Raw genomic sequence first — 22,333 nt, forward strand, 5'->3', positions numbered from 1 at the left:
CTGAGTTCCAGTGCTGCAGCCAACACAGATGAACTCCAATTTGCCATTGATGGCTACACAAACAAGTGTACTGTCTCCGTGGTAGAAAGTTGTAGCTATTTATATACTGAATGGCAGTACTAAACAATTTAGGAGAAGCAGTGAAGTGTGTCCTATCCAATTAAAAATGCAGTGAGAATTTTAGGTAGGCAAAATGTAATTATTTAATTGGAATTTGACCGGGATGCTTTTCCACTGTTAAAATAAGTATAAATTACATGAGCTATAAAACTTTAAATTATGAAAATATTTTGAGGTCTTTGAGCATGGTAATTGGAGCTATATATTCAACTTTGTTTTTAACCTGACACTTCATAATGGCTGTTCCCTAAAGCAAGTTTTTTTTACATTATCGAATATCCCTTAGTGAAGCAAATTAGCAATCAGTCTGGAAAATATTTAAGTAGTACAATCACATTATTTACACAGGCACTTCCATTGTGCAGCATTCTCTGTGTTCCCAAATATGTGTAGGATCACTTCCTCAGCTGTCAGCATTCCCACTCGAACCTCCCTCTTTAGTAAAGCTTCATACGAAAATCCACTTAGGCCAACAGAAAGACTTGCCTTGATTTCACTGCTTTGGATCAATCCCTAAATGTGCAGGTCACAATTTGTAAACTGTATGGACCTCAGAGCTTTATTATTTGCCTTCTGCTTGAATTACCACTTTTGTGTAAATGGTGGGGGACTTTGTGCAATTCCTTGCACAAAACTTTTTTTTCTTTTAATATCTATTTTTATTATTATTAAAGAGAAAGAGAATCCTACTGTGGAGAATTAGGGTCATTTACTTTAAGCTGAATAAGAGTCTTTTCTTATCTAGAACCACATTTCAGTGCTTACAGGATAATCAGCATCTGGCTAGAATGATAGAATGTTTGCTATGACAGAAACCTTGCATTTAGTATTTGGAATAATTTTAAAACAGCATCCAGCATACCCCTGGAAATAGGTTCTCTGATGTTGTGGCCACAGTCAGTGATTCCAGTTGCTTGAATCATGTTGTCCAAAATACATTCTCCAATTAGCTTGCTATCAGGTTGAGGAATTCCAGGTATTTATTCTGGAAATTTTGTGCTTGTGGGGACTGTTCTCCTGGGGTTCCCTGAAGTAGAACCACTTTTTTTTTTTTTTTTTAAACTCAGTTCCCCCCCATCCCATTTAGTAAACAGATTTTTTTCATAGAGTTTTGCTCTTTGGGTTTTTGATTTCTGCGTTTTAAGAACTGAAGGCACTGTTAAGTCCTCTCCTCGTACTCCCATTGATACATTTTTATAGTGCTGAAGTACAGGCTCCATGTTACATCCATACTTGGCTCGTTATCGTCTTATCAAGCTCTTTGCATCCCTTTGTTTATTTGAGGAGACAGGAAGACTGTGTGAAGGCTGCTTAGTCAGGGATATCAGCGTTGTTGGCAGGGGAGTGATTGCCAGTTGAAAAACAAGGCATTATTGCTCATTTTTTCCCTCTTATTAGTTTGATTACATTTGCAAATCAAATCAATCCATCAGACATGATCAGGCCTCGTCCGCATTTTAAGGAATAGTAATCTCCGTCTAATAAGATGCAAATGTGTCACATCGGTAAGTAACCAATAAATCATCGTCTTGTCTTTGGCAATCATTAAATATCAGAACCAACAGTCAATTTTTAGTATTTTCAATTTGCGATATGCCGCTGGAATATAAAGATAGATGGACGTAATTACACAAACCAAACACTATTTCAGTTCATTCCAGACAGCAAATTTAGTGGAAGGTATAACTGGCTTGTCATCACACTACATTATTCCTGGCGGTTCATGCAAAGTTCACAGACAAGCTTCAAATGGACATTGCTTTTTTTACTTCCCTTAACAACATTCCCACTACCACCACCAAACTTCAATAAATGACTTGAAATGCTGTAGGACATCACTTCCATCAGTGCACAAAATGACACGGGAAGAGAAACATTACCCCTTTTCTTAGTGCAGCCACCTTGTGCATGTGTGCATGTGAAGGCCAAAAGTTTCCTAATACTTGCTGCATTCTTCCTCTCTCTTTCTCTTGCTTGGCTTTTAGACATTTTAATCTGAAATTTCAATATGTCCTCAGAGTAACCTTTTCACAATTTTTTCAGGTTATCTCAGGTTTAGTAATTACAAAACAAGCAAAGACAGTGAGAAGGATTGGGACACTGGCTTCCCTCCCTCTCTTCTCATCCTCATCTTTTAGAGGAGTGAAAATTCAAATTGTTTTTCTTCATCCTTTTTTTTTTTCTTTAAATTGATTTGGGATTTGGGAAAATTGATTGCCTCATGTGCATCCCAGGCATTAATTGATACGTTTATTGTCTGATTCGCAATGTCTTGCTTTCCATTAATGACTCTATTTGTGTACAACAATTTACATGCTTTTCAAGAAAGAGAGGCATAAGATTACACCCTGGCAGCAAGAGTGGCAAAATGAACCAAAACCTCATCTTATGCAGCATAGCTTTTACCTGGATATTTTTGGCTGATTTAATAATACAGGGTACAGGCCCTAAAATTGCAAACCTGCAGGGATACTGCTAATTTCAACAGGAATTTGGGCCTATTGGAAATTATATTACTGGGCCTTCTTACAGTGCTGAGTGACATGAGAGTGCAAAATACTGTCTCTCTGCTCTGACACAAGCGGCTATGCGGAAATAAGAAAAGAGGATTTTGTAGGCTTGTGCTGACTTAATGTGGGTTTCCAGCACACCAAAGCCAGACAGTGGGCTTACTGTGCTTGACCTTAAGAAACTTCTTACCATGAGCTGTATGCCTTGGGTGGACCTACTGCTGCAGCATCCTGTTAGTTGTGTTTGTTTCAGCTAACTTGTTCTGGGAAGCTGAACCTTGGGTGCTTTAGAGCGACTTGTGGAGAGATCCTTTAGTCCCCTCTGTGAGAAGACAGCTTTTCACAGTAGCAGTTTGATTTGGTTTGGTAAATGAATTAAATGGAAATTAGTGAAGAAGCTTTCTACTGAGCTTTCAAGTAGCTCATCTCAGCTAGAAAGTAGAACTTTCTACTTGCTTTGGGTTCCCCATCAGATTGAGTAAAGGCCTGGGGAGAGCGGTTGTAAAAATGTGAACATGTAAGTCCTTGTAGACACTGCATTCTTATTCTTGGTGTCAAAACTCATGTTCTTTAATGAGAGGACATTGCAAAGGAATACTTGTAAGCTGCACACAGTGTTGATTCCACATGCCAGAGATTTAGGCAACTTAAAATGTACCGTCAATTAACAAATTTTTCATTTTATTTTGAGAAAAAAGATGTTATCTTCTGTAATCAATGTATGTAACCAATGCATCCATTGATTTTTATCTTCAAACCGGTGTCAGTGTCTAGCAGCTTTGTGAAAATAAGAGGTTTATGCCAGGTCTAAATGAAGCTCTAGTCTCAACAAAGTTTGAGCTTCCTGGCATTTTACATTAATATATTCCTGGATGTTCCATACCTCAGTTGCTAGACTGGTGCTGCCGATGTCTTGCAAAAGTTCTCTCATTTTTGTAATCTCCAGAGCCTCTGGTGAGGAAAAGCTGCACACAGAGGTAATGTGCCTAAGAAGCTCAGCGCCAGAACCTTATGTTCTGTCTAACCATTTTACATACTGCCATGGTATGTTTAATTTGCTTTTTCATCAAATCAATAATGGGTCTAATTGAAAAAACTGGCAGAACTACATACAGCCTAACTACCAGTGTGTTCTCAGGAAATCAGAGATGTTGCACAGCTACACAAGTGACACCTGTGCTAGTGCTGCACCTTTGCTACCGGTGTGTACAGAAACAAACATTACTCAGGTGCAGCACCTGTACCAATTGATCACTATGCTATCAGAATTAATCACCTGGCATTCAGCTCAGAGAATAAAATTTACATCTTAATGTGTGACATTATTGTGACACTTATTCCAGCATGTACACACATATACTACTAAAAATGATACTATTCACACTGTTGGAAAGTGCATATTTTGTAGGCCTGGCAGGTCTTGTTGTTAATATTAACTCCCAAATACTTGGTGTAGGTGCTACGTGCTTTTAGACAGAAACTTACAACTGTGTAATAAAATACCTGGTGGTCCTGGAGTGCATGTCTCATATCCTGCCCTCACTCTTGCAAGAAAAAGGGATTTTTGAGGATATTTAGTGCTTTGCAAAAAATAACCCATGTGAAGAGAAATAAATAAGTTTGGCAGTGTGCAAGATTGGATGGCCCAGCAATGGTGCAGGTGCATTGGCTGACAGTGTGGAGGAGCTTGTGTGAGAACAGAACAAACTCCTGCTGATGGGAGTGTTCAGTTATGCACAGTCTGGTCAGCATCCGTGGAGCTGGCAGAAAGATCCAGGCCAGGTGTACCAACTGCAAGATGAGGATTCCAAAACACTAGTTTTAAAAGGAAGAAATGAGGATTTCGAGTTTACATTTTGTGTAGTTGCAGAGCTAGTGGGGTTTTGAAATATGGCAAAGCCTTAGGCATTAGCATAGGGTAATCACCTTTGCTGTTGAAAGAAAAATAATAACAATAGAAAAGGTATTGCACATTGACACATGGAAATATAATGCTTTTCAGAGAAATTTTGTGGGGATTTTTTATTATGTGGCTAATTACATATTTACATGTAATGGCACTAGCAGAGCCATTACAGTCCATTGGGTAAATAATATGCATTTTAAAAACCATTTATAAATATGTATTTATTTGATGGACCAGAACGGGTTTTTGAAGTCATTCTCATCCCCTGAGTAAATAATATATGGATTGCTTTTAAAAATAAATATGTATTTCTCCAACAGGCATTCCTGGCAATTGGGTAAATAATATGCATTTTTCATATATTAAAAAAATACACAGAAATGTATAGAAGTCTGGCCTAAATATGTATCTTGCTGAGCAAAATGACTCAAAGGGTGTCAGGCTTAGCTTTGAAATTTTTGTTGAGAATTGTCAGGTTTTATCACAGCCTAGAGTTAATTAAATGTATTTTATGCATTTTCATACATACAGTATAATATCAATGTCTGTTTACAGTTTTACAACACTGGTGTACTTGACCCTCTCAGTCAGTGCTGTAAAGTCAGCACTATGTGGTCAAGGTCCTAGTTTTACTTTGTGCTCATCCTAATTCAGTGCCAGACACGTTCATTTTGTGGGCATAGTCCTGCTTCCAGAGAAATACATGGGAAAAAATGGTCACCTTAGTAGGAGTCATCTCAAAACCTGTTGTACTGCTAAATTTTAACCAAAAAAAGGTCTACAAAGTATATTCAATATTTCTGAAAAGTGTATGAAATGGATAAAAGGATAAACTGGCTAAAATACTTAGAAAAGGAGCTTCATGTTTTCTCATACTTTGCCCACTAACCAACAGTGAGAAATAGACCAAAAGAGCATGAAGAGGAAATGTTAAAGTTCAGGTCTATTAAGCTTTTTTTATAAATATTTTAGCCAGTTTATCCCTTCATCCATTCCACATGCTTTACAGAAGTGTTGAATATACTTCGTAGACTATTTTTGGTTAAAGTATTTGTAGTTGTTTTCAGACATTAAATGAAAAAATCATCATAACAGCCTTGTTAATTTATTTATATATATTGTATCTGTAGTTTGCACAGAAAAACTGTGAGACAGAGAGGGACTTTGTGACTCCAGCAGAATTACAAAGAGAAACAGCGTAAGATTTGGGAGGCCAAATTCTTCCTCATATTCTTCCTGTATAAATGTACCTCATGCTCCATCTATGCTTCTGTCATCAGCTGTGATACAGTCCTGAAAACTGCTGATGTTAGTAAGTTAGTTAGCTCTTTGATGGGTGTATTTGGCAAGTGCCAGCTATAAATGACTTGTGCCCTGTGCAGTCAGGATAGCTAAGCAGGGTTTTGACACAGTAGATGACAAAATTCTCACCTCTTTCCTTCTCAGATCACTGATAGGGCACTTAACATCCATAAGGGAAGCCACAGTAAATGTCTGGTGACCATAATGAAGGATCAGCAAGAAACATCTGAAAGTGGATGTCTGGGTCAGGAAGAAAGCCAAAGAAACAAGATATGATCCAGCAATATTGGCATGTGAAAATTTTGATTTAGACCTCTCTAATGGTGCATCCTCACAAAGCACAACTGTGCTTTCTGTATAGTCTTTAAAATTACTGATGAATGTGCACAAATACCTGATGGTAGAGCCCATTTGAGGTATTTGGATCCATCAGAACACTTAGTGGGTGCAAGAATGTAGAAATAGGGTGAAGATTGCAAAGTAAAACCCAACTCTAAGCTTTGTAGTAAAAAAGAGTGTAGGTAAATTAGTATGGACCAATTAAGGAGGGGACATTGCTGGTGGCACTATAAATTGAGATACTGGTGCCCAGAAGGAATAAGAGGGTCTGATAGCAAAAGAATGCAAAGGAAAGGAGGAAGGCTAAAAGCAGCAGTGAGGGAAATGTGCCTCATGTACATGAATGTATCTGTGGGCATACCTAACACTTCTCTGTAAAGCATAAAAGTAACTGAGATACTATTGAGTGCCTGCCTGCTCATTATCAGTCATCGCTGTGCTGAGACACAGTTGCTGGAGTATCTCATCATGCTGAACATGAAGGGAGAGAAGGAAGGTGGTGATACTAAAGATCATCTAGGGAAGGGAGTCTGTGCCTTAGAAGATGGGAGACATGAAATAAAATGTGAAGGTGCTGAGGGATAAGATGGCACAACTGCAAAAGAAAGGGTTTGTATCTCAGTCACTCTGTGACCATATTGAATATGACTGTTAAATTCTTTGTATAATTAAAAGAGATAGGAGCATTCATACATTTTGTTGCAAATTGATATGATCTTTTTTGCCAGTGATCTGAATAAGATTATGCTATAGTTTTTAATTTAGCAGATTAAGAAGCACAATTAAAATATCATGAAAAAGATCATAATCTAAACCTCTGGGGTTTTTTTGCTTATCCCTGCCAAGTTGATAACAAGAGCCGGTGTATGTAACAATTACCTTCACTACTGTAAATTTACTCTAGTTTGTGGGCTGAAGTGTTAATAAATACCTTGCAGTATTCCAGAGGGAGAAGCTTTCCATCTAATTAATAAAACTGGGAAGAATACCCAGGACACTGAACCATATCTTTCTTATTAGTGTTGGCTTCTACAAAGGAGAATCCCTGAATCTCAACACATTAGTAAATGTCATACTCCTGGGTTGCACAGAGACCTCTTGAAAAACTGCTGATTTGCTGTGGAAAAAAATCACCATAGACTTCAGAAACAATTCAGCTAGGGAATACCAAGTGTAGAAAATCAGTGTAAAGCATGGCATGCATTATAGCAGCTATGATTTGTGCCCCATTTGGTGAATATTGAAAGAGGAAACATACAATTCTACCCCCATATCCCTTCCATTTTTGGTCTGTCCTAATGCTAATATCTTTTTTTGTGACTGAATGTGGCCTTACTGCAGTCAGGGGTTTTTTGAGACTTAGCAAAACCTCCCGTTTATGTGTTCTCTAAAGCGGGTTTTTTAACAACACTTCCTGTTCATATGTAAGATACATGCAGCTGTTCATTAAAAAAAAAAAACAAACCCAAAAATCACTTGAAGAAGGAAAATGTTTTAAACCCAGTACTGAAAAGAAAGTATTTCCCAAAATATGTATATCTAATTACCTTTTCCTTTGCAATAATTCATATTTGGCAAAAATAAACCCTAACTATGCCTCAGCTAGTTCTGTTTCAAAATAGTTTGCTCTTAACTACAGATTACCTTTCTGACATGCACAAAATTCCTTGCTTTTATTAAAATCTTACCGTAATCTTAAATTATGGAATATTGATAGGTATTGTCTAACAGACTAAACATTTACCGTGGAGGTTAAAACTTCATGCATTTCATTTGTAAAATAAAAATTGTAAGGTGGTATTTATGCATTTTCTCATATGGTCATTATTTTTATTAGATCAATGTAGCAAACTGGTATTACTTCCTCAGATAGAAATAGAAGTACCATCTTTGCATTTACTTCCTACTTGAAGTTTTTGCTCTTAAAAATTCTCCTGCTGTGTATATTCGTAGCTGCTTTTTACTCTACTGATTTGAGTGATGGGGAGGATAAAAAGAGGTAAAGCCACAGAGCTTATCTGTGAGGTTGATGCTAATTTGGCTAAATGAGTCCACCTGATGGAAAGTGGAGACGGTAAAAGATCTGCCAGTTTCTTTGTCTATATCCATTCTTCTCAATTTTCCTTGTGCATGTTTTAACAGAGACCAAATTCTGGTAAATTCTTAGAGTATTAGAAGGCAATTTAAAGTCCTGTCCAGGAATTATATTCTGGTGGTGTTTGTATAGTCTAGTATGTAAATGTTGGGTTATTTTCTCCATTAAGAATGTTTATGATGCTTCCACATGCACTGCAAGGAGCAGATCAGTTCGCACTATGGACGGTGAATAATCGCCATACATGAAGTTTCAGTAGAGCACGTTAAACGCAGATACTGGTCCTTAAAGACCATGTATTGAGCATCCTCAGCATTATGCTGGAGGAATCTGAATCATGCATTCCCTTGCCTGTCTTCAGGTGCAGCTTTGTTGACGAGTGACCCTTTATGACTCTGTTTCCTGTTTCAGAAAATACTTCTTTGATCTGACCTGGGTGATTACATTATTTTGTCCTTCAGCAAAGACAGTTTTTTTTATATTAGAAGAAAGGACATATTTAATAAGCAAAGACTACAAGTTAATGAGCAGGTGATCTTTATTCATTTCAGTAGCTTTCAGCATAGTGTGGGTTTGCTCAGTACAAATGCGTGCGTACACAGGCTTATGCAAACACACACTAATACATACATACACCTGCCTGCTTTTGTGGCTATGATAACACCATGGATCTCCCATATCCATTATTTTCGTCTTTCCACAGTAGCAGTACAGTGAAAGTTCAATTGCTGTGATTTTGAAATTCTTACCCTGGGGCACATCTCTCTAAGCCCTTCTGTTCTGAGCATCACTTCTTAGGAGCAGGTTCTAAACACCTCAAAGAAAGGCAGCCCGAATTCTGAGACTTCAGTTTTTAGGAAACTGTGAACTGAATACTATAGGTCACGGACACACACTCTGCTGCCTTCAGCATTGATCAGCCTCAGGGGAGGGGACATGAACCCCATAGTAGGCAGAAGCCTCAGGAAAACTATTTTGAATTCCTTATGCTTAGAGATTAGATGAAATAAGAAAGGAAAATAATTAATTTGGGTTTGGGGAATTAATACCCGGAGCTATTCTGGCTGTCCATGTAAGCATCGGCTCCCTCTCTGAGTTCTTGGCTTCAGTAACATCCTTTGGCAAGAAGTTCTCCAGTCCAGCTACTCTGTGAATGAAGAATTTCCCTTTGTCTTCCATTTTGAATTTCCTGCATTTTACTGTAGTGGTGCTTGGTCTGTGTTTTGAGACAGACAGAATAAAAGCTTTAGAACTACTTTATATATAATTAATTTATGTACACTTCTACTGCATTCTCGCATACATCACTATTTCGAGGAAGACTATTCCTGCTTTTTCTGAGTGTCTTTTCATAAGAGTTTTCTTAGGTACTGCTTTGCTTTCTCTGGACCTCCTCTAAATCTGTCATGTTTTCTTTGGAAAGGGACAAGCCACTCTGTTGCTGTGTTGGAAATCAGAGAGTACTGATGATATTTTTATTTTTACTTTTCTTGCCTTCTGAGGTACTTTTAGCCTCAGCTGGAGCATGGCATCAGCTTCACGACTGACCGTGGGCTCCTGGAATTGGGTACTAATAGATAGAGTTTCCAAGCTAATGTTTTCACACTCTTCCCTGGACTCTTTCGGAATTGGTCAGGAGCTGCAGCTCTCCATTTCTTTTTCTCTCCTAAAGATCATTTAGTCAGCCTTGTCTCATTCTGGAGGGACTAACACTGCATATTTGGAAGGCCTCCTGTCTTAAATTAAAGAGGGCACTGATGGAGGTCACCTCCATAACTAGGACATAAACTACATTCCAGTGTTACAGGTACCAAGAGCATATATAATCCCCTTGTTTCTTTAACTTGCACTGAATTTTAGAATTATTTTCATTCTCAGACGGAAAATAAAATAATGTCGGACAATGTTGCATGAAATTGCATCTCTGGTGCTGCCTCCAGTGAAAGCCTATCATCTAACTTCACCTCTGTGCATCTGCTCATGATAATGCATTTAGAAATCAGGGATGGTTGCTTTTTTCAGTGTCAGAAGCAAGTGACCTGGATTCACTTTTAAAAATATGATTTGCAAACTTGTTGACTGGGATTCTCTGTTTGGAGGATGACTTGATTTGTCCACATAAATCCCCTTTGTCAAATTTAATAGATGGATAAAGTGACCCCTTGACTTCCATATAAAAATTCTGAGTTCTTAAAAAATACGTAATTTTGTGGGATAAGTGTTAAGGGGTTTTGCATCTTTAAGAAACCAAACAAATTCCAAACTAAAAAACAGAGACAGAGAGAGAAGGTTGCCTTTCTGCAAGCCGCCAGCTTTCCCAAGTGTCTCATCCTCTCCCCTCTGTCATCCTGAGGCAATGTGCCTGCATTTGTGTGTAGATTTATAGTTTATCTTTATCTATGGCTTCATCTGTAGGTAGCTATTATAGCCGCCTTGCCTGGATATTGTTTGGGCCTGATAGATCTGTCTGTAGTTCATCAAAGGGGAGCTGAGTGGCTAAAAGCCATTGGGTCCAGCTGAGGATGAAATACGAGCCATCAGCCTTGGTAATGGCTGTAAAATTTCATAATTACACGGCCTTTATTACATTGCATAATGATCCTGAAGCAGTATGGAACAATTAATTAAGATTTTCAACCGTGGCTCTTTCAGAAATTAAAAGGTGCTAGTGGCTGAGAAATGGGGAAGTGTCTTGTCCTAAAAGCATTAGGGATGCTTAAGAAGTACTTCCTGGGTACTGAAAAAAAAAAAAAAAAGGGGGGGGGAAGAAAAAGAACTGAAGAAAAAAAAAGACAAGAAAGAGAATATAACTAGTCAAGCAGCTAATGTCAGAGTAAAATTTTTGTGTTTCACTGCTAATTCTTAATGTCAAAGCTGGATCTAAAATTTCTGCAATAGTCACTGCCATAAAGTTGTTCTTTTTTTGTTCTTTAAAAATATTCATGCCTTTTTTCCCCCCCGTTCTGTTCTAGCCATTTGTCACATTTATAGAAGTTGAGCTCTGCACATTATTAAATAAATGCATGCCGTGACTCAGGAGGAGGGTCACTTAGCTGTGTATTGGGTGTAGTGACCAAGGATTTACTCTCACCCACTTTCTCATGTCTGAGGCCATTGAAATTCTTTGAAGATCTCTGCAGTTTGACAGACATCCCCAAGGAAGAATTTTTTTTTCCTTTACTGTTTTGATATTTTTCTTCCTTCCTTTTCATCTTATAAATGCAGCATGTCAGATGTAATATAATATTTTCCATGAGATTGACCTCAGACCTGATCAGAAGTAATTAGATTCCTAAGGTGCTGCAAAGGTGTCTCACAGATTTCTGATGTACATACTGAAAGAAAAAGTGTTTATATATGTGCTGAGAATAGGCAGGGAGAATCAAGAAGCCTGAAGCTGTGCATGTTCACATTACCTGTTGTGATCACCTGCTGGGTAGAATTCTGAAGAGCAGCAACCCGTGGCCCAGGTGGGGCGTGGAGTACTCCCTGTGCCAATGGCAGTAAAACTGGTGAAGACAGCAAAAATAACCCTGGTGTTCTCCATGCACCATCAAGGCTTCCAGGTCTTTAGGGGAAGGAATCTCCTTATCAGTGTCTTCCCCTCTCCCTCAAACCTGTTTTGATTCGTGCAAACTCTCAATGTAACTCTTAGTATTGAATGTTACTGTTTTTAAATTGACCAGTCATCATGTAAGGTCCTATCATTCTAAATATTTGATGAGAAGGTAAGGTTTCTCCAAGGCACCTCTAATAATAAACTTCCTGCAGGAAATTTAGAAAGGATGATGTGTTTCAAGGAGGAGCTGGCTGCTTAAAGTAAATTCTCTTGTTGAGTCATTTATTCCCTTAATAGGAATTTTCTGATCTGCTGTCATTCTTGTTCACACACTGGGTGTCACTGCCTCTAAAACACTTGTCATTCTTTAATGGAAACAAAATAGTCATTGCAGTCAGAGCCGCAATGTCATTCCACTACCCCTTGCTGCGTCGGCAATAGTGAAAATGACAGAGCGGCTCTCAGTAGGGGTAATTAAAATGTAAATATTGATATTTTATTATTTGAAATTACTTTCCAGTGCGGCATTTAATATCTCTCCATCTGTGCGGCTCTGTTTAGCGGTCACTTTAGTGCAGCTCTGGGATGCCAAGCGGCGGCTTGATCCCCGTTATGTCAAAATGCTTGTTGCTGCTTAATTTTGATATCTAATTAAGTGGAAAAGTACAGTCCACACTGTAATCCATGGCATCTTAACCAGCTGCTTGGGTATATTTAGAATTAATCTCCACTATGGAATCATCCTAATGTATGCAATTAAGAGTCTGCCGATGGCTAATTAGGTGTATTAGAATCAGGCAGCTTCCTTTTTTTTTTTCCTTTTCTTTTTTCTGTCTTTTTTTTTCCCTGTGTGTGGACTGTTGTAGACTTAAGACACAGCCTCCAGAGATGATGTTAATGATACATGCACACTCAACTAGGTAAACTAGAAATTTCACATTCATGTAGAATATGTGTCTCTCTTCCCCAAACCAGGGAGATTGTAAACATAATTTGAATTTTTTGGCATCTGCAGCACATTAAGAAAATCAACTAACCAGCAGAAAAGTTTTAAAAATTAGGAAGATGGAAGATGTGTAGTACAGTGGTCTGAGCTGTTATTTTCCTCCCACAGGTGAGAGGGGATATTTAGCCAAAATTTTGCAACCTGAAGATTTTGTTTTGGCAATGGAAGGAGATTTTGGAAAGAGTTGCTTAGCACACACAGGGTTAACAGAGATACGTTGATTGGATCGCAAGCATGGTTGTCTCCGTATGCTAATACATTCCTGTATTGGATTCATATTATTAACATGATTGGGGAATTCCTGGAAACCTGACTTTGCCTGATGGAAAGATGGAAGGAGCAGGGATTGCCGCAGCTCTCAGGGAGGAAATGACTGGTGGCTTCCCCAGGGGAGCAAAAGGCAAACAGCAGTGACCCAGCACTCTTTGAGGAAAAGCACTCTCAAAGCAGACCCATAGAGGTTACAAATAAAAGGCAACATGTATTAAATGCACAAGAAATCCCTCCTTTCTTTGGAAAAAAATCCAGAAGTGATAGTTTAAAGTCCAGCAAACTTGATTTTAAAAACTTATGCGCTGAAGAAGCTCTAACTCTAAATTTTGTGATATCCCCAGTCAAAATAGGCAGTTGTTAGGAGGCTGATATGTACAAAGGTTGAAGCAAGCAGAACCTGAACTAACACTGCTGTTAACTAGTTCAGCAAGCTTCCTCTGCAAGGTTGTCCCTTCTTTTCCCTTTTTTCTTTTTAGTTTTGCTTAGTTGAGTGAAAATTAAAAAGGAGTGAAAAAGATGGATACTTTCTGTTTAATTACATGTAATTTCTTTTCTGCTAGCTGACCTCTTTGAAGCATCTAAGTAAAGCATACCACACACAGAATATGCAGATATTGTGCTGGCTATTTTAAGCTGAACTGTATTACCGTTCTCTACAATGGATTTTGGAAGAAATTCAGCCCTATTCATTGTACTCTGTATTTTTCATGACTAAGTGTAGTTTAGTAGTGATTAAGTGTAGTTTTTATTTTTCTACCTACAAAGCTGGCTTTATTGTACTCATAGTCAAATACATATATCCACAACGGATTGAAGAAGAATTTGGGTGAAATCAATATTTTTATGTTAGAAATATGATTGATGATTTTTTTTTCTATAAAGGCTCAGTGAAAAAAACAAAACAATCAGGGCCATAAATACAATCCTGCTCCATTTTCTCCTGATTTTAGGAGCACACCATATAATGACATCCACCTCTGCTGTCTTCAAAAAGGAGATTAAAAAAAAATCCCATAGTCTGGCCAAAACCATATTTGAAGGTTAAATTTTAAAGAACTGGAAGAATTAACTTTAAAGAAGAAGATCAGATCACATATGTCGTGCATTATAGAAATCACCCTCAGGAATCTGCAAGTTGGTATTGTTGACCTGAAGGAGACTTCCAGCTTTATTGGGCCATATTGCACTGTTAGTCTGAACTTTTTTTGTTGTTGTCCACGTGTTGAAATTGAGAACCTCACTCCAGAGAGGTAATGCACCACAGGTCCTAATTGTCTTATACGGAGGCAAAAAAAGGGGGGTGAAAAAAAACAAGGCAGATTCCCAAAACAAACTTACCAGGTGTTTCTCTGTTCTCAGAGCACCTGGTGATAAAATGAAATACAAATGTTTCATCTTACATCTTTTTAATGTGAGGTTGGTGTGAATTTGCAGTAAAGCTGTTTGAAATTGTGGAAGTTTGAGTGGTAAAATCAGGCCAAAGGGAAAATCGAGTATTAATCTATATAACTCTAGTCTTACGTTTTCCTTTTTCTCGGTGAATACTGGGATGATAAGGTGTGAAATGAAAATGAATGGAAATAAAGAGTACAATACTTTCAACAATATGTTTCCAAAAATGCCATTGTAAAGTACTCCCCATACATGGTGATCTTAAACAACTCTGCTCTAAAGCATGGCAACTCGCTAGGTTTTTTTTATCTTTAGTGGTTCACTGCAGAATGTTAGCAACTGGTTATGTGAGGTCAGGGAGACATCCTCAATCAGTCCCATTTTCCAGCTCCTTTCCATTACTAATACTAAAGAAGCAGCTCATGAGAACTTCCACTTCTTAAAAAAGAAATTTAAAAGTAGCTGCCTGGAAATACTTGGTTGGTTAGAGAGGGGTGTCTCTGATTTCAGTGCTGAAATTAGTTTGAGCTGTAGTGGGTTACATCTCACTATGTGCATCTGACCCTGGGAAGAAATGACAGCCTCAAATTGCTCCTGTTTAGTGTTATCATGTAAGGTTTCACAGGGTAAAAGACAAACCAGAAATATTCCTAACTGGTATTTAAATTACATTAACACCTTTTTGTATAGCTTGAGTGAAAGGTCACACTAGACAAGCAGCATCTTCACTGTTTGTAAATGTCTAATTTGCTGCTTTTAAATTGCTGTGAACTTCACTTACTTAGTCCTGCTGAATGAATCCAGTGTTGCAAATACTTCTGACAAGCGAATATTTGCTTAGCGAGAATCCATTGTTCATAATGGATTGAGAGGGACATGCAGTGTGAGTGCATTTTTATTGCCGTGCCATCTCTCTGCTGTTGTTTCAGTGAGATGGAAGTAGCGTTGTGATAACAGCCCCAGGTTTCTTAGTGCTCTGTGTGGCATTTCCCATCCTCCTGGTAGGTGTTAGTGAAAAAGTGCTTATCACTGGCATTTTTCCATGTTACAAAATATATAAAAAAATTTTTATATAAGAACTTGGACAGCAAGAGTCAGGAAGACAAGCACACTTAAAACACAAGGAAAGTGCACGGGGTTTGCTGAAAACATTCCAGCGCTCTCCAAATGGGCTTTTCCTCCCCCCTTTTCTTTTTTTTTCTTTTTTTTTTCCCTTTTTTTTTTTTTTAAATTTGAGTCAGAGGGACTCCTGGGCACCTCTGTGAGTGCAGCCCGAGCTGCCCTCTCCCAGGGCTGCAGAGATAACAGATGGCAGTCGCCGCTCGTCGCGCTGCTCACAGCAGAGCCCTGGTGCTGCCTTTGCAGTGCTCTGCTGTGGAGGCAGGAGGAGAGGGGAGGCTGCACAGCAGAGCATCGCCCAGGAAAGGCGGTGCTCTCGCTGTGCAAAAGTTACTGGATGGGATCAATTTCTAAGCTTACCTTTAATTGCAGAGCCTCAGTTCCAAAGAGTGTGGAGGCTGAATTCAGCAAACAGCACAATCGAGCCTTTGGTTGTATTTCTGGTCACTTGCAGTCTGTGCTTTTATAACTTGATTTTTTGTTTTCAGGTCTGGGCAAATACCTGCATTTTTTATTCTGTGAGATTATACCTTTCACGTGAAAATTCTGAGTCAGATTTGAATTTCAGCTGGTAATGGCATTGTGTGCAATTATTAGCCTTTGACCAGGAGCTCCATAAGCAAAGGGGTATGAAAAAAAACCCCAAACCAAACCTGAAATAATGGATTCACTCTGGAATAATGAGTTGTATCTGTTTCTGTTCCAGCTTTCACGAAATTTCATCCATAATCTGGGAAATATGTTTGGTGATTAGTGAGAGCATTCTCCTTCTGTTTAATGGTTTTTAAAACAACTGGAATGTTTGTGGGTCTTGATACGTGTTTTTAGACTACACAGTATTTGAAATGTAATTAAATACATTTTTCCTTGAATTAATACAATAAAAAGGATCTCTTAATTCAGATCTGTGTGTGAGATTCAGCCCTAAATGTAGCCTAAAAAATGAATTATGCCATCCTCTTGGATTTTTGGGAGAAAAATAGCATAGGGCAGTCAGGCTATGAAGGTTTCTTTCAGCAAATGCTATGATCATGTCTAGAAAACATTACATTGCCCTGGCAGAAATTTCACTGGTGAAATTTCCCTGTTCTTTGTTTATATGCCTGGAAGGCAGCTGAAGTTGCTGGATGGGTCCAAGCACTTGGCTGAGTGTGTGCCAGGGAGGGATAGGAGGGCAGACTGACAGCTGTACATCCGAGAGTGCACCGGACACAAATCTGATCTTGAAATGGAGGTTCTTTACATTCTCCTCAGTGCAGCCAGGATGAGCCTTTGATCCACTGCTAGTTGGTCATTTGACCATGAGGCCATGCACTCTCTAAATAAAATAATCCAAGGTAAAATAAATTATAAATATTTACAATATCAGTTTGTTCTTTTGACAGTGGTGACTATAGATCATTTTTGAAATGAAGAACAAAAACTGTGCTGGAAACATCAGTACCCATAAAACATTTAGAAAGAAGTTAATCTATCAAAATTAAGTGTAAATAATTTAAAAATCCAACTCTTGATATTTCAACTGTGTAAATGTATTGCATCTGCAACACGCTAGTGAACATGTCATGAGCAAGTGCAGCTTTGATTATAAAAAATGTAAATGAAGATATTTGAAGTACAAACCAGGGCAAGCAAGAGGAATATTTTACTCATAAAGATAACAATCACACAAACAACCAGTAAAATAAATGGGAGGCAATTATCAGAAAAGGCAAGCAACTCCCAGATTTGCCAGCAATTTCATACCTGGTTTGATCAAGTGTTCAGATTTCTAAACACAAATCAGAGGGGAAGGGAAATTCAGTCCCTGCAAAGTGAAATGAACTCTACAATTTAAGTCTGAGGAGCCTGATTGAGGCATAGCATCAAATGTTTACAGATGAAAACAATGGTAAGCCCAGCCACTGTCTATTTGTCTATTTTTTTTTTTTTTTGGCCAGTAGTTCTGGAAGTGCTGTGTGCAATGCACAGATCTTACTTCGGCACTTGACCATCTGCAGCTGCTTCACTCTGGCCCCTAGTGAGTTAGTGTCCATGAAGTCCATCTTAATGAAGTAGAGGAAAGGGTCTTCAGGAATATAAAAGATTTACCCTGCTTAGCATGGAGCTGTGTGCAATGTGAAATAGAGAGCAAGTGGTGCATGTGCTGATATTTGAAAAGATCTGTGGTTTAAACAGCCCCATTGAAGAGGCTGTGAACTGTGTTTGGAGCTGGCTTGGAGTGCTGAGCACTGCAGAGTGCAGTCAGCTCGATGCCGCTCGTTCCTATAATAAAAATGGTAAGGCCTTTTTACCTATTTATGTCTGCTTCCTTTGAGCTTTGGGTTTACTGGTATGCAAAAAGAAAAAAAAAAAACAAAAACAAGCACATGTTCAGTTGCTCAATCAACCTTTTTTCTCAATCCACACTCAGTGATCTCAGTGAGTCATTACAGCATAATTACAATTTGAGTGTGATACACTGTTTGTAGAAAAGTATCTATTTTTAGCAGAAGAAACACTACAGTCCCTGAAAGGAGGAGAAAGAAAGGGAAAAAAGGAAGAAAATCTGTAACCAGCAAATCAAGGCTATTGTTAACTGATATTAGGAGACACTCCGGAGATTTACAATGCTCGCACTCAGCCACATAAAAACCACACTGAACAGAATGCCTACCAGGGGTTAAATTCATATGCCTGCGCTGCAGCCTATTTCTGTCAACACTCAGCTCAGGAAATAAACATTTATGCTTTCTGAAATGAAAGTGTATTTTTGAAGACTAGCCGTCAGATATTTTTTGCCCTTCACACTTTCAAATGCTTAGCCTTTTTTGTAAGTTGACTGCAAAGTGCATCAGTTTGCTAGGCAAAAAGAAAAAAAAAAAATCTTGACAAGTGCCCATGGCATCATTGTCAAGCACACGAGCGTCTAGTGGAAGATGGCAGGAGGGTTGGCACAAAACATGCTTCCTTCAAGCTTCTTACCTCAGGGGTACCTGACTCTTGAGAAGCCTTTCAATCCTTCCAGATGACGTTATTGCAGACTGTCATCTGGTTTATTTGGAGTGTGCTGTATCACAGATAAACACGCTATTTAACTGCAGGTCAAGGTACAGCATCATCCTGCCAGCAAACGTCCGAGATACATCAGATGGCACTGACTTGGGGAGGGAGATGGAGGGAGATCAAAGTTGTCACCAATATGGTTCATGCTAAAGGGGGAGAAAGGTGCGCAACATTGTATTGTAAAATGTTATCACACAGTTCTGTGTTGAAAGCGGTGACCTGCAAGACTCCAAAGGATTAAGGACCTGCACAATGCATGACAAAGTTCCAACCCACACCATCATCATGCAGCATCTCAGGGTGGCTTGAATAGAGCTTGGAGATGGAACTGGAGAGGCTAACACTGGTCAGAAGGCTGGAAAGGGTCCAAGTTGGAGACTTCTAAAAAAACAGTTGGAATTTAGTATAGAAAATGTCCCCTAGTCAGAGAACGTGGTTGATCTGGGGGGGGTTCACATAACAAAAGCTCACAAACTCAGAGGTCAGCATGAAATAAGTATAACCCTCTCCAAATAATTAAAAATAAATCTCTGTATATAAATATATAAGCCTGTGTAGTCTATTATTTTAACTGTGACTTGTTGAACGCATATTAAGAGAGCATTGCTGTGATACAAGAGACATGCTGAATGCTTCCACATTTCCTGAAAAATAAAAACAAAACCAAACCATATTAATTACAACTTGATTCAGCTTTGCATTCCCACGAGGGATGCCTTTAAAAGTTAAAACATGCTTTCACTGAAACAGGCTTTCAAGGGAAAGTTACTTCGATCAGGAACAAAATAGTCATGTTGATTTGATTTATTATTGAAGAGTGGAACAGCATGCTTTACATTTGCCAGTTTTTCTATAATGTAAAAAATTTCTTTTGATTTTTTATGTGTCATATAAAAACAACTGGTATATTTACTGCTTGAGAATGCAGATTTTTCAAGAGTGTAGTACAATAAATTATGTCAATATCCCATTTTTCCCCCTCACAGGGCATTTGTAATTTTCTGTGACTGTGGCACACAATAAATGTTATTGAAACATAGTATTATTTACTTTTTAAAAAATAAAACCATTGCCAACAAACCTAGTATGAAAATAGATAAGTGAATAAAAGAAGGAAGTTGGGGAGTTAAGGGGGGGAAAAAAAGAATACAGAGAGAAATTGCATGTTAAACTTTTTTAATCAAAAGTGATTTTATAGCCTTTTGCTTAATTAAACCTCTCAGAAGTGTGTGAAACATTGTTATACCTGAAAAATTGTTAATTTGTAAATCACAGGGACAAAAGGGCTCCACTGCAACTTTAAAGTTTCTATGCACGTAAATGTCAATAGAGTGCCTTCTCCATCATCAGCACTAAATTCACATTGATGCCTCTTTTCTTCTCTGTATTGATCCTTCCATGAGAACGTAGATTTGTATCTGTTAATTAATGCGTCCTGAAACAGCGTTTGTATTAATCAGGCAGATAAGAAAAATTGGATGCCTGCACCCTCATGACAACCGTAAAAGTGCTGGCCCTGATAAAATCGTGGATGGACCTCAATAAAAAAGTTCCTCCTTCCACTCAATAAACTAATCATCCTGCTTTTAATTATTCGGCAGAAAGATGTGTGGAGATTGGAGAATGTGTAAATCTATTTACTAACAGCAGTGTCTGGGAGGGAGAATGGGGCTGTCACAGGACGGTGCTGCAGGCTACATTCTCTGTCCATCTGCTGCTGCAGAAAAACTGGTTCTTGAAAGCCGGCAAGGAACAGAAATGTTGGAGCTAATTGAAATCATGAATTCCTCCCTATAACCTTTGAAATGATTATTTCTTCTCCATTTCCCTCTTATTTATTTTAATCACAGATGTGTTATTTTCCATTGTCACATCTTCAAGGCTTCCCTGTTGTTGTTGGATCAGATTTTGTTGTTTTCTTTTGTTTTGTTTTGTTTTGTTTTGTTTTAAGTCAAAGAGCTGCAGTTCTATCACAGGACTCGAAAGACAGTAAGAGAAAATGAAAACAAATAAGGAGGGAGAGAAAAATGAGAGAGAGAGCGCATGCAGCTGGTTTTATGTTTCATTTTTTATGGATGCCTGGTGGTTTAGATGTGGGCTTTTCTTTTTTATTGTATTAGTTTTGCTGCTTAGTGCTTATAGAGAAAATCTTGTTTGGAGTAGATGCCTTGCAGATTTGCTAGTTTATGACATATTCTTGCATGACTGTAACTCTCAACTTTAAAAACAGAAAAATGCATTTAAGTGTAATTGAACACCAAAAAGAATGTTCTTACAGCGGGAACCCTGTCAAAGGACATGTAAGCAACTCCATAAACAACTAAATGAAAGCCTCAGACATGTCTTAAGACCCTTTAAGAAAAGCTTGACTAATCCCCTTTGATGATTTTATTAAGTACTTGTGGTTGATGGTGCCAACTGGCAAACTGCTGCATTTCGCCAACAGGCCAGGAAAATCACTTCCTCTCCCATATTGTTTTCTAGCACCTAATGTGATTGGGATATTAGCAGTTTGATATAATAAATTAGCAAGTACCGTAAACAAGAGTCTGAAAAGGTAAGACAGTAAAGATGTTTGCCCATAGTGATCTTATTAGGAAAGACTGCGGAAGCAAAAGTTAAATTCATTAAGAGGCATTTAATAAAATTTTGGTTGCCCTCACCAAAAGGATGGTGTGACTGCTATTCAGTTGGCACTTGAGTGTGCACCCTGTTATTTCAACAAGTGTAGTAGTGGCAGGAGCCAGGACAGAAGTGATTAGTGTCTTTTCTGAGAACTGGTGACTGTTACTTCTCTTTTTCACTGACATTAAAGTTCAAAAAGAATTTTTCTCTTTTTCATCCTTACCTTAATTCTATTAAAACATCAAATTTTCCCTTTTAATAATTTTTTTCTTTTTTTTCTCCTAAATTATCCTTCTTGGATTACAGTAGTAATGGATAGAGTCAGCAGATCCCTGTTTCACAGCATTAAGTTTTTACAACTAAGCACAAGTATTTCAGAGCAAAGAAGATATCATACAAATCACAAATTACCACTGCAATACCCCAAAAATTAATATGATTTTTACAGGAAGAGCTTGCCATTTCCTGCTTGTTTAAAACTTTGGTTTTGATTAGAAAATGTTTGATTTTATATTGATTTACTTTCCTGTAGTAGGATGGGGAGGAGACACACAAAAGCAGTAGGGAGAATAATAGAAGAATGCATGCATGTTTTATCACAGTGTATATAAATATAAATCAAAAAGAGGATCAGGTTTCCAAATTTGCTTAATATTTTTCTTTTTTTTTTTTTTTTTTTTCCCTATTCAGGATTCTCCACTTTGTCTCTAGCTGACCAGATGAGCCTTCTGCAGAGTGCTTGGATGGAGATCTTGATTCTCGGTGTTGTATACCGGTCACTTTCTTTTGAGGATGAGCTTGTATATGCTGAAGATTATATTATGGATGAAGACCAATCCAAATTGGCAGGCCTTCTTGACCTTAACAATGCCATACTGCAGCTGGTAAAGAAATACAAGAGCATGAAGCTGGAGAAAGAAGAATTTGTCACCCTCAAAGCTATAGCACTTGCTAATTCAGGTTGGCAGAGTGGCATGACGGTTGCTACATTTTTAATCTTCCTTCCTTCCTTCCTTCCTTCCTTCCTTCCTTCCTTCCTTCC

The 22,333-nt window shown here is 38.2% G+C and overlaps 1 protein-coding gene across 9 annotated transcripts in view; it reads left to right on the top strand.

The window, feature by feature from the left end:
• ESRRG (estrogen related receptor gamma) overlaps positions 1–22,333 on the top strand; it is a 389,158-nt gene that overhangs the window by 352,130 nt on the left and 14,695 nt on the right. For all 9 annotated transcript variants that reach the window (XM_015621015.3, XM_033513291.1, XM_015621011.2 and 6 more), the window contains one exon: positions 21,982–22,251. In XM_015621015.3, the coding sequence (XP_015476501.1) occupies positions 21,982–22,251 (270 nt within the window). The remainder of the gene's footprint in view (positions 1–21,981; positions 22,252–22,333) is intronic.

The sequence above is a fragment of the Parus major genome, chromosome 3, assembly GCF_001522545.3.
Source record: "Parus major isolate Abel chromosome 3, Parus_major1.1, whole genome shotgun sequence".
Lineage (NCBI taxonomy): Eukaryota > Metazoa > Chordata > Aves > Passeriformes > Paridae > Parus > Parus major.